Source organism: Spea bombifrons, chromosome 6 (genome assembly GCF_027358695.1).
Source record: "Spea bombifrons isolate aSpeBom1 chromosome 6, aSpeBom1.2.pri, whole genome shotgun sequence".
In the NCBI taxonomy this organism is placed as follows: domain Eukaryota; kingdom Metazoa; phylum Chordata; class Amphibia; order Anura; family Pelobatidae; genus Spea; species Spea bombifrons.
This window is the reverse complement of record NC_071092.1, coordinates 28,451,109-28,463,812: the sequence shown is the minus strand read 5'-3', so window position 1 is coordinate 28,463,812 and position 12,704 is coordinate 28,451,109. Positions and strand designations below refer to the sequence as shown.

At 39.5% G+C, this 12,704-nt stretch overlaps 1 protein-coding gene across 4 annotated transcripts in view; it reads right to left on the bottom strand.

Moving 5' to 3' along the window:
- The window catches only part of DENND1B (DENN domain containing 1B), a 70,229-nt gene extending 57,811 nt beyond the window's left edge, over nucleotides 1-12,418 (bottom strand). For 3 of the 4 annotated variants that reach the window (XM_053468919.1, XM_053468920.1, XM_053468921.1), the window contains exons 1-2: nucleotides 11,859-12,418; nucleotides 9,362-9,426 (exon numbers count right to left, since the gene is read on the bottom strand). In XM_053468919.1, the coding sequence (XP_053324894.1) occupies nucleotides 9,362-9,426; nucleotides 11,859-11,875 (82 nt within the window). In that variant the 5' untranslated portion in view covers nucleotides 11,876-12,418. The remainder of the gene's footprint in view (nucleotides 1-9,361; nucleotides 9,427-11,858) is intronic. The other variant, XM_053468922.1, reaches the window with a different exon arrangement.
- Nucleotides 12,419-12,704: the final 286 nt, after the last annotated feature.

The following is a 12,704-nucleotide window of genomic DNA, read 5'->3' as shown; positions in this document are numbered from 1 at the left end:
GCGACAGACTTTGTAAAATCCCTAGATCTAGACCTGCTCCACATATGCTTTCTAAACATTTGCAAACACTATCAAAGACTTATGATCAATGTCCTGTTTGTGGCTAAGCTAATCATAGCCAGACATTGGAAAGACCCCTTGTTTCCCTACATAAGAGAAGTGCTGGAATGTATAAAGCACAGTAAATCTATGGATTGGATGACGCATTCTAGTTCTGACACATTACTCATTCGTTAGATGCGGGAATTATAGGAAGCAATTGCAGCTGCGAGACTCATTCTTTTCCCTCCTGTACCCCTTACCTAAGGAAGTTTTACCTTACTGAGAAGTAAGTAGATAAATGTAACAGCCTCCCAGCAGAAGTGTTAGAGGCTAATACAGTGAGGGAACCTAAACATGTGCATGGGAAGTTATCCTAAATCTAATACCAAGGACTGCTTAAGGTTCTTATCTAATGGTTTCTTATTCTAATGGTTTATCTCTTGTTACTACTACCCTTACTTTGTATTCTTTTGTTTTCTCATAGGGCAATTTGCAAGTTGTCACAAAATAAACAGTTAGTCTTCCCAAGTTGAAATAATTACTGGCCATATGGAGAGACAGAAGAAAAAACACTTTGTTTTCCCTGATCACCGCGGTGACTTCCCTGCTCTTAGCGGGGACTGAAGCTGTAAGGTGCCCCACACAGTCCAGCTTCTCTGTGATAAGACTCGGCCATTGTGCCAGACTTGTTGAGTCTTTGTTGTGGCAGACAAAAGAGTGTCTTTTGTGTTGGTTGTCTGAGCATGGCAGAGGGGCCAGCTCTCACAATTCTCATACAGTGGGGGTCCTTGACTGGTGGCGTCTTCTCGGTCATCGCATTGGGGGGGCAGGTCAGGGGAATCTTCTCAGTCATTTGAGTGGAAATGTGGAGAGGATCCTGTGGTGCCGATGGTCATCTCAGTACAGGGGCATATGGTGAAAACAGACATTTCCCTGCTGGCCAGGGAGAGCCTTTAAACAACCAAAGTCATTAAAGGTACGGGGGCTTTATGAAAGAGCAAACTGGTACAATGACCATAGACAGCCAGATGTGTTGCATTATATCAATGTGTAATGCTATGGCTGAAGCTAACAATAAGCATACAAAACATAGTGGAATATACAATGACACCTGATGTTTTTAAAGGACTCCAAGCGAATGGAATATAATGAAACACTTTAATGGATAAGAATAATGATAGAACTTCACGCATTATAACAATAAGATGCTGCAGTGTAATGATGTGATATATGATAAACACATTACAAATATCACCATAGACAGTGACGACAGGAAGCAATGATTTAATGGTATATGGTAATGTCGCAGAGCATACAGCTATATGAGTGGTGGCCATCCTGTCTCCCACCTGTTCTCTTATTGATTATGGTACTTTTGTTGACCTTATTGCTTATGGTATTACATAATGATAGAGGTTAGTGGCATTCCTTAGTCTGATGCCCCATGCAGCCACACATGGGGTAAGAATGGAGTAAGCTTGTGTTGCTGGAAATCTGATCCGAGCCTGGGACGGTAAGAGGAGAAATATTGTGACTCCTGTACTGGCAATTCCTCGGTGTACTAGCAACATTCTAAAGAATACTCCTTTCTGCTGGGATAAAGAGAACTAAGATGTCTCTCCTGATCCCCCTGTCACCAGGAAATCCAAGGGTAAGGAATTATCCCATGCTGAAAGGACCCTGTGAATAGGGATTAATCCTGGGAGCCTGCTGGGAGTCAAGGATGGGTCAAATCAAAGATTTAGGATTTAACCACGTCAGTGCTGGAAGACTCTTAACAGGGTCTCATTTGGTTTTGCCCCAAAAGAAATCTCTTTCATATTGAAACTGAATGGGTAAACCATGGATTATTGTTTTCTTAATCAGTTCACACCGTCTGGTGAAACAAATAACGGGATTGGGGTGTATTGGGGTTCAAAGGTTTCAAGCGGAGCTGCCATGGACCAAGCTTTCAAGAAAATAAAATAAATTATTTAAACTGACCTAAAGCCTTTGCTTTCTGATTTCTGGAATTGTCTTGGAGGAAACGTTAACCTCATGGAAAGTTAACATTCTGGCATAAATGTGGCAGGGTCAGCTTTATTTAATCTACAAATCCAGCGGCAGATTATTCATTAAGCATACTAGGCACATGCCTAGGGCCCCATTATCTGAGGGGTCCCAGAGCTCCACTGCATAACCTGGCCGATACAATGTCATGTTTGGCAGGCTACTGTAACCCGGAGGCAGGTGCTCAGCACGGGGTCACCTTACATGACCTTGCGGCACAAGAACATTTGGTAAAGATTTATTTTATGTATGCATGTGCTGTATTTTATCCAGTCATGAACACGCCACTCTTACATATCTGATTCTATCAACAGTTATCGGAGATTCAACAGTAGGGGATGCCAAATGGGGAGAAATAATCATGCAGATCTTCACAAAAGGAAATTACTTTTTTTGGAATGTGTGCTTAATATGTGAGAATCACACTCACATAGAAACCTATATCTGTAGTATTTTTAGCACAGACATCTTAAACCTTTGAGTGTTGTCATGCCTCTAACACACAGGTGATTATGAACATGTCTCTTTTAAAGTATGCCTCTCATTCTTGTGATTTCCTGAATTTGCATTAAAAAGGGCCACAGAAGATTTTTCCAGCAGAATTGGAAAAAATACACATACACATCATATGGCCATTGCCAACATTATATTAAACGTTTCTGTAGCCGTACTTTTGACAGCAGTTTTATGTCTATTTTGGTCTCTATACCAATTATGTTCCTATGTGGCCTATTTGATTCTTCTGAAAACCAGACATAAAAAATCGGAGGTGCAATATATTTTTTATACATGGCCCTGAGTGGTTCTTAAACGCTGAGAGGGAAAAAATAATTCTAAATCAAGGCCAGTTTTGAAAAGATTGCTCTCTAAAATAATTTTTTATGTTTAAAAAGTGTACATTTTATACATTTATACTGCCTACCACAACGCTAGAAAAAAATCTGAGGGTAACTACAGCAGATGTAGGAAAAACAGCTTGATGGAAGCTAGCTAATATTATTAATATTATAATATTAATACTAAGGCTTACGAAAGGCTAGGGTTGTGGCAAGGTTGTCTTGAGTAAAGTGAGAAATTGGTCACCGACCATCTGCTGAAGTTGCCAGCAATGTGGAGAATCCATTAACTGCCTCTATCATATGAAATGAAAAAGCATAGTTGGGTAAAATGAAAAAAACATATAATTATAACTACTCTATATGTATATTAAAAAAATTGACATGCTACTGCATGTAGCACACAATACTCTGTTTTTAAAATGTCTTTATATAATATGGAAAGACAGCTTGTATCGACTTGTGGTGTTTTGGGTAACCGGAAATATAACTCAAAGTGGAACGGCACCTTTAAACACTAAATACACGGCACGTGGTTGTATTTAGCTGTATATACATTTTGCCTATGTAAATGAACAAGGACTCAGACTGTGGCTCACAGACCATCAGCAGAACCTTTTAAGGTGATCCTTAGGATTGGGGAAGCTTATGTTGATGAGATAGAAAGTGAGAACAGGAAGGAACAATTTGAAACTAGATTTATAAGCAATTACTATATGGTTTTACTTTTGGATGCAAATGGCATAGGTTGGAGAGGTGGTCCTTCGGGCCTAATAGCCGGGATTGCGATGAAGGACTCCACCATTCTGGGATTGCGTCCAGGTTGAAAGCAAAATGAGAAGGTGTATGATTATGCAAGAGGGCGAGTCGTAAGCACCTGAAGTGAAGTGAGATGTTAAATTACCTGACTGGAGAGAAATTTAATTTGCTACAGCGAAGCCTTACTTCTATAGTAACGATCTGGGAATTCAGCCTAGTTAGACCTAGCCATACATTTTGTTTCTGCATTTATAGTAACAGTCTGGGAATCCCACCTAGAGAGGTACTACACTGCATTTTGTTTCAACATAAATTCAATATTGTTCTGGGCAAAGTGCCAAGACCCACAGCCGCCGCACAAAAAGAAAATATCTGTGTTTTTAATTAGAAAAAAATGATTTCTCTTTGTTTACTAGCTTTATGGTGCATGTCAATGATCTGCCCCTCAGAGGTGGAGCGGGCCTACTGACATCTTTTGTCTTTTTGTAAGCCCCAGACTACCGGGATCGTAACACAACAATGGATTCCTTTCACCAACCAAACCTTGCCCATAGCTAAATGAAAGACACAAGGCAGGTGGATAGACATTACAACGTCTCAAACAAAGCTCAATTCAAATCAAAATGCTTTTTATGTCTACTTGTATATTATCTAAAGGAAGACATACACAAGAGGTGCTTCGTGCTTAAGCACTAGGACGCCAAACGCCTCAAGTGTCCATCGCACAATGTGCTTCACTGAGGCTAGGACCATTATCTAGTTAACATCAGCCTTTACGCATCTACCTAGCTAACGTATATCGGCCATTTTGTCACAAGCTCATCAGCGTGGTATTGACGCTTGAGCAACACACCAAGAATTATAACCTATGGCATTCAATATTGATAGGTTGGGTTCAACTCAGCCAAATTCTCCACCTGAAACTGGCGGGTTTCTCGGCACCTGAAACAAAATGTTCTAGTGAGTTCTTCAAGACGTTTCGTGACACCATGGAGGTTATCCGAAAGCATTTTATTTACATACAATTAAGATTGGTGCTATTCTATAAATCTTCCACATAAAGAACAACTAAAATTTCTCCTAACATATGAAAGCATAGAAACTCTACGAAAGCATTTGTGCGGAACAGTTGAAGAAAGAGTACATTTGGTAAAGATGATACCTTTACTGGCTTTCATTACCCAAACAAGGGACCTAGACAACCTTAAAAGCTTGTAACCTATTATATTTCTCTTGGCCAATAAAGGTATCATCTTTACCAAATCTGTTCTTTTTAATACATTAAATTAATAAAGATTTAGAAGAAGTTTGTCTGGGCTTGTACTTACGACACTTACTAATCCTACTCAGGGGAAAGCTGGCAAGGGGAGAAGTTGGCTAATGGCCCTGGAAAGCTCTGATTAAAATAATTTGGAGCCACGGCCAGAAACCTTGCAGTGTGTTAATTCAATATATAGACACTAGGACCATTTAAAAAATAATGACTTTAGGCAGTATTTACTCACTAGCCAAATCCTTTGTGTGTGCCTATTATGGGCTTTACATTCACTTTCTGTAAATGTGCTTAACATAGAACTGGATAGTACATATTGAGCCATTTATCAGCCAAATATATTTTCGGCTGCTTTTTTACTGCTCATGGCTGAACCTACCCCTTGAGCTAAGCCCTTGTTGCCAGCCCTGTCCCAGTTGAACCAATTTACACCTATGGGTATAATATATATATTGTATATATATTGTATATATATTGTAAATATTTATATATATATATATGTATGTTTTTAATTTAATCCTTTCCTTCCCTTCTCATCACTTTCATCGGCTCTATTTTCCTGACACAGGAACTTCACAATAATTATCCTAGTTCATTCCAGTGACATCACCAAGCCTTGAAAAGAGGTGTGACTGCTGAGCCGGATCCACTCTACCCACATTGTGTAATGGAAAAAGACTTCTGCTGAAAAGGAAGGCCTATTCAAGATTGCAAATAGTACTTCATAATTAACCCCTGCATAACCAGGAGCATTCCACACCCTACTGACTGGGTCTCTTTTTTTTTTTTTGCTTTGACCATATGTTTTAATTTCTGTGGCTAGTGTGCCCACATAAATCATATATTGTTTGTCAAGGACAATAAAAGCCTTCTTTAAATACCACTTTTATATAGATAGTCAGTCATTTGGTATGAAAAATGTATTAATAATATAAAAACACACTTTTTTTGTAATTTTACTTTGTAAAGTATGTCCACAAAAGGGTTGCATCATCTTACAGAAAATGTGTCCAGAAGGCTACATAACTTTTAACATAGGGGCGTGAATTTTGACATATGACGACCACATAGTAGACGCCTCCTCTGAACCAACACCTCTTCTTTAGACTAGTACTACACTAGGGGAAAAAAGGAAAAATATATATTTTCATAAGATTAAAAATAACTGCAAAGTATCATTTTGGGTCTGTAAGTTTAATGTAAAGAATATATGTTGAATTATTGTGAAGGCATTTAAGGCATAAATTTAGGGTATAAGGAGTATTAGCGAGTAAATGATCGTTCCTATTATTCAGACTAGGATCTTATTTTTAAAACAGATAACACGAATGAGGCTCCATTGCAGAATATGAAGACACTATGTAATAATATCATTATAAAATAGAAGAAAACAATATAGGAAGGAGAGGAAATAATCTCTCACACCTTTTCCCAGTAGCTCTGTTGCCAAAGAAACAAAATGTGTATAAACCCCTGATCAACAAAATAAAATACTTTAGGGCTGATTATTAGAGGCTGTATGTTACGTTTTAAATAATAACACAATATTTGTATGAAAACATTGCTTTTTTTAAATCTAAAATATGGCAGGGATGAGGAAGAGAGTATTCTTGTTTGTTGTGCCATTTGGTCTAAGACCAGCCCTTATAATTTGCTAGTGATCTCCTTGCATCCTTGGGTTCTCTCAAGTTTACATTTATTGTAAGCATGTCTGGGTTTCTTAAAGTACAGAATCACACTGTTACCATCACAGCATGTGCTTTTTGTTGGACAATCAGTGTCGGTATTTTAGAGATATTTAGTTCAAACATTAACTTCATGGAACCAGAGATCTGCTGGCAGGGCAACCCTTTCTAATCCTTATCAGGTGCCTGAACTGCTTTCCTTTCTCCACACCCCACCGTTCAAAATCCTATCTCAACCAATCAACGACAAACAGTAACATAAAAAATGAGAGATAACGTAATGGAGAAGAATAATCCCGTATAATCTGAGTAAAGGAGGTGGCCATGGCTGCTCCTATTCACTAAAGCGTAAGATTTGGGAAAAGTGACAGATTCACTTTAATGCATGGGAATTTACATAAAGCTCAAGTATGGCAAGTTTTCCCCTAAACTGAGATCCAGAGTCAAGTCGTGAAACATTCTGCTCTGTAAACATTAAACTGATGGGGGGGGTAGACTTCTCCATGATGGCGCGGAGATGTGCAAGAAAATGTTTTCTATAAAGTTGAAACCAATGCTAGCCTGCAGCGCAGTACATTTATTCTATAATTAGACGCTTCCCCTTTACTTTGAAATGTCTTATCACTCTGTGCAAGATAAAAATCATTGCTAAACATTGAAACAAAAGGTTAGTGTAACATAGTACATTTTTTTAATGTCTGTTGGCTAACATATATTTTTAGCCCTTTTTAAGCAGTTTACTGACTCTTTTCCTTTTGGAGAACTAGCAAGGAACCCAATAAGTAATAAAAGGATACCCTTATTAATTATTATTCCTCATTACGACTCTTTAGTAAGTCCATAGTAAGCCCCATTCTGCATTGCCGCTTCCCCCCTGTTTAAGTGGTGTACAATTTAAACGGATCTGAAAGGTTCCCAACGAGTTCCTGTGTTTGTGTTACAGCTAAATAGTCTTTTGAAGCTTTGCCAAGACTCTGGTGTTAATGACACAAGCAGGAAATAATAAGGCAGGGGGCAGCTGTGTATTATTCTCAATTTAGCTGTGAACACATCACATAGAAACTCAGCGGATCCACCGAGAGTCTGAGGCGTGTTAGTAGAAGAACCACAATGACTGTTACTGGAAGAACTTTGAAAGTAGCATCCACGGTTTACAAAAAATTCAGACAGCTAGATCCTCTGATATACAACGTATAATATATCTATGCCTTCAAGTAAAAGCCACGACAACATATTTATTAGGAGTGATTTTCTAAAAAGAAAAAGGGGTTACCAGGTCATTTGATTTAGGGCTCTAAAGGAAGAGTTGATAGGAGAATTTGCATGAGGGTTGTGGTTTCAACACCTTGACTTCACTATTATGAAGGTCCTTCCTCAGTAAGTTCCCGCTGCAGGAAGAACTTGGTTGGCCCTGTATGATGTATAGTTTAAGAGTATAGACATACTACCTACTCTCCGTAGTATCCCTTGGGTTCTTCATTAACTGGAGTAGGTGTGCTATCATAAGTCAACTATATGTTGCTTTTTGTTTGTGGTTTTCTACTTTATTAATCATGCTACCAAAAAATTAGAACAGAATGCATTGCATAAAAAAATATATGCCAACATTTCCACCTTAAAAGGTATTTTTCAAGGTGAAATGAAAGGTAGGTTTTTGTTATACTTACTTTGTACTTGAAATTGCACCTATGTGATAGAAACTAAGATACTTTGCTTTAACATTTTCACCCTAATTGAGTGTGCATGGTATGCTATTAATGCATGGTATTAATTGGGCAATCTAGTATTCTTGACCATTCTTTGACAAGGGTGGGTCTCTTTAGACCCCCCTGGAACTCTTGCAGAAGCCAGGGCCGGGGCTGGCAGGGAGTGAGTACAGGCACTTTAGCCGAACACATCTCCTGAAAGCCTAGGAGTTGGGGGGCAGAGGAGGAGACGGTGAATGCATAGGGGGAATTCTGCACAATTCCTCCATAAATGTGCAAGAGGGACCAAAAAAATAAAGGGCACACCTAAACACCATAGGCCTGGAGTGTCCCTTTACATGACTGATCTGGTAACCTTACTTCAAACATATCACTTTACAAGACCTGTCAGTAAAAAGTTTTTATGTCTAACAATGTCTCTTTCACACAGTATGGAGAATGGCGGTTTCACAGTTCTTCTTTAATTTCTGATGAAATACAGGTTTCAGGTCTTATCACTATCACTAAACCACACAACCTCTTCTTCTTTTAGCAGCCGCCAAGCTCTAAAAGAAGCATTATTCTAATTACAGTGATACACATATCCATAAAGACGGCTGACTACAACCCGTTCAAAATCAGGATGAGCAGAAGACTCGGAAGCTCCCATGAGGGGCTTCTCTATAGGAACCAATAACGCAAACCCAATGTGACTCAAATTAATTTATTTAAACAATTCAGCACATTTAAATGTAGTTTTAATAAAAGGTTTTAGTCTAACTCCTGTGGACCCTATTATGGAATTGATATTTTTTCACCAGTTCTACCTACTATTTCTTGACATCTGTACCAATAATAAGTCATGTTAAAAAGATATATATATATATCTTATATATATAAGATATATATATATATATTCATTCTAAAATGATAAAAAAAATAGTTTTGCCCTGTTTAGAAAATGTTAAGTTTGTAAAGGTAACTGCTTGGTTTTAAAAGCACATCATAAATAGAAACCATTAATGACTGTACCTTCATTCTCGGACGCCGGACACTCCACTTTCAAAGCCAAATCGAAGGTTCTCTCTGGCTTTTCCCTGTTACAAAACACAAGTTCTTTCTTAGTAAAGAGTCCATAGAAATACTTCTAAACACATTCTGTAAACACCCGCTTAGTCAAGATTCGCCCTATATTAATTTCTGCTAGAGGAACAATTCATATTTAGGGTCACTTGCATGCATTGTGTAAACTGGGTGAGGACGCATTATAAAAAATTTACAACATAAAGCTGCGGCTGCTGTATTCTAATAAAACCGTTTTATTCCGGCAGCTAACAATAATTGCTTCCGTATAAAGCATAAACTAGGAAATGTTTCCCTGGAAAATAATGATAGAGTCTGTTTCACCCCCTCTGGTGATGTGATTAATGCCCTTGTGGTAAATTATATTCCACTTTCATTTACAGAATTAAAATACCAGTTCAATGGTAATTATTATTGTTTCTCAGACTTTGTATCTAAATGCTGTCGCTGTCAACAGAGGGTGTTTCACTGTGTGATGTCAGACACAGAGCTATCTATCTATCTATCTATCTATCTATCTATCTATCTATCTATCTATCTATCATCAATCTATCTAGGCCCAAACTGGCACACTAGGGAATTGCTATGTGGAACGCTGGCCATCAGCACCCCATACAGCGGCTGGATACGGCTGGCGTAGGGTGCCTGTATCTATCTAATCGCTAATTATTTAATTCTCTATCTTATTTGACTCACAGATTCCAGAAAATATTAGCCATAACTGCCCCTTTAATAAACTTTTTTCCCCCATTTCTCAGTTGTCAACCTACAGCAGATTATTAAACAGATTCAGTGCTAGATAGATTGGTGCCACCATGGATGGATATCCAATGTAGATAGTGTGTGGGGGCTTTAAATATGTCAGTTCTACTAACCCCACGCATTAGGCACAGGATAGATGGGTATCAGTAAACTTTTGTAGTCTGGGGCAGTCAGCTCCCATATTTAATACCACTGATTCAAATCATTACATGGGATTCTTGAGGTGTCTCCTAAGACCCTAACTTGTCTTCTGGTTAAGAGTCAGCGGAAAATGGTGCTCCTTTCCCATTAAATAAAAAACAAAAGTAGTTCATGCTTTTCCTTTCTCTTCCTCCTAACATCATAAAAGTAGGTAGGCAGTGTGTGTGCGTGCAGCTCAACTCAATGCATTAGTCATTAGGCGTCTCTTTAAACTTGCAAGACTGGTCATCTTTGGAGAACCGTAGCTACAAGGCATGGCTAATGACTTCTTCAGAACTTGCAGCTGTCAGAGTAATCCTGTTTTGTTTCTGTGTAATACACACATCTCAAACCCACAGTTAAATACCTCTGCTTGCCTGTCGCTGTATCCCAAAGTTAATAGCATAGTTTATACTTGCATCTAACTGTCAGGGATAAGGAGTTTACTGATCTCATATATCTCAGTGTTGTTTGCTGAAGAAAATGTTGATTTAATGAAAGACAGATGGTTTAGAAACCGGTTACCACGAAGTAATAAAATATTTTGCTGGCCTTTCTAGGTATGCAATAAAGTCTTCTCTGGAGCTGGAAAAGGAGCTGCTCAATAGGATCTCTAATGAAATCATTTCCCGATACTACTATGTGACCTAATGACGGCGGCATGTCCTGTGGGATAAAAGGGGCAAACTCCTGTAGGAATGACGCTCCGTAACAGGTGTGATTGACAGGACATACTGACCCTCCGCTGCCCTGTGATAAGGCGGCCTATGTCAGCAAAAAGAAGAAGAAAAAAAAACAGTATATGCTGCACAGCATGCTGGGAAATGACCATCTGCCGCCATGTTAAGTCTCAGGTAAATATATAGGTACTACCATTCAAAAGTTTGGGGTCACTTAGTTGTTACGGAGAATAATGAAATGTATTGCAAAAGGGATTTCTAATGACCAATTGGTCTTTTAAACGTGGATCAGTGAACGCCAATGTGCCATTGAAACACAGGAGTGATGGGAGTGATTAACGGCCTCTGTACGCCTATATTCTATAAAAAATCCAGCTACAATAGTCATTGACCACATTAACGACGTCTGCACCGTATTTCTGATCCATTTCATGTTTTTTTAATGGACGCAATTTGCTTTTCTTGCCTTAGTGACCCCAAACCTTTGAACATCAGCCTATATACTTCCTCATCTGCCCGGGTGAATGCATTTTATGTATATATTTGCACAGATCACATGTGTGTGTTTAGATACATGCATATATACTGTATATAAACACATGCAAGCGCCAATACAGAAACACTGCTGCGAGTACAGCCATGTGTATACTATCCATTTACAACAGCTTCCTAAAATAAAACTTTACATAAGTATTTATATGACACGCCTGTGTGTACTATACCTATGTAGAATATATATATATATAGTATATATAGTATATATGTGTGTCTGTATCTATCTATCTGGCTCTCCCCACTATCCATCTCCACAGCACGGCTCTCACCTGGTCCTGGTGTCCATGCTCAGCTCATCTCGGTCCCAGTCACTGCTGGGTGGATCTGTCACATGTCTGTCCCTGTGTGACCCGCTGCGTGGATTGTATGTGACAGTGTGTCACTGTGTGTCTCGTGTGCATGTCCGTCTGTCACGCCGGCTGCATCCTCCCCCCGGTTCTCTTTTTACGTGTCTGTTATGAGTGTGTCCGCCGCCCCGTCTCTCTACCTATATCTGTATGTATATGATATGTGTGAATGTGTCACTCAGCCTCTGGCCCGGGCTGCTGTCTAGTTCAGCCTGTCTACCATCATTCCAGGGCGGTCTCATGTCAAGCTCTCGGTGCCATTCTAGGCGAATCCCTGCCTGCCGTCTGTCCGTCTGTCTGTCTGTTCACCCTCTCTCCTGACACTGTCCCGAACCGTGTCTCTCTGTTACTGCACCAGGCCGTCTCTTAACGTGTGGCTGGGGGTCTCCGAGTCACCGTCTCTGTCATTGTCCCGGCAGTCTCCGTCCCCAGCTGTCTCGGGTCCCTGGGTCTGACCAGGAAGTCGCCGGCGGAGCCTCCGCTGACGTCACATGACAAGGGGTGGGGGGGGGCAGAGACAGAAGAGAGAAAGGAGGACAGGGAAGCGGGGGTGGAGGAGGAGGGGGTGATAGGTGAGAAGTGTTAGAGGGGATATTCAAATAGTTTGTGTTTTGGGGGGATTTCCCTTCATAGAACGTCTAGACTCTGTCTATCATAATATCACATAGCTTCTGTGTAAGGTGCTCTAGAATAATACATTTATTGAGAATTATGAGAATGTACAGACCTATAAATCTAAACAAAAAACAAGTATTTTGCTGGTTTTCT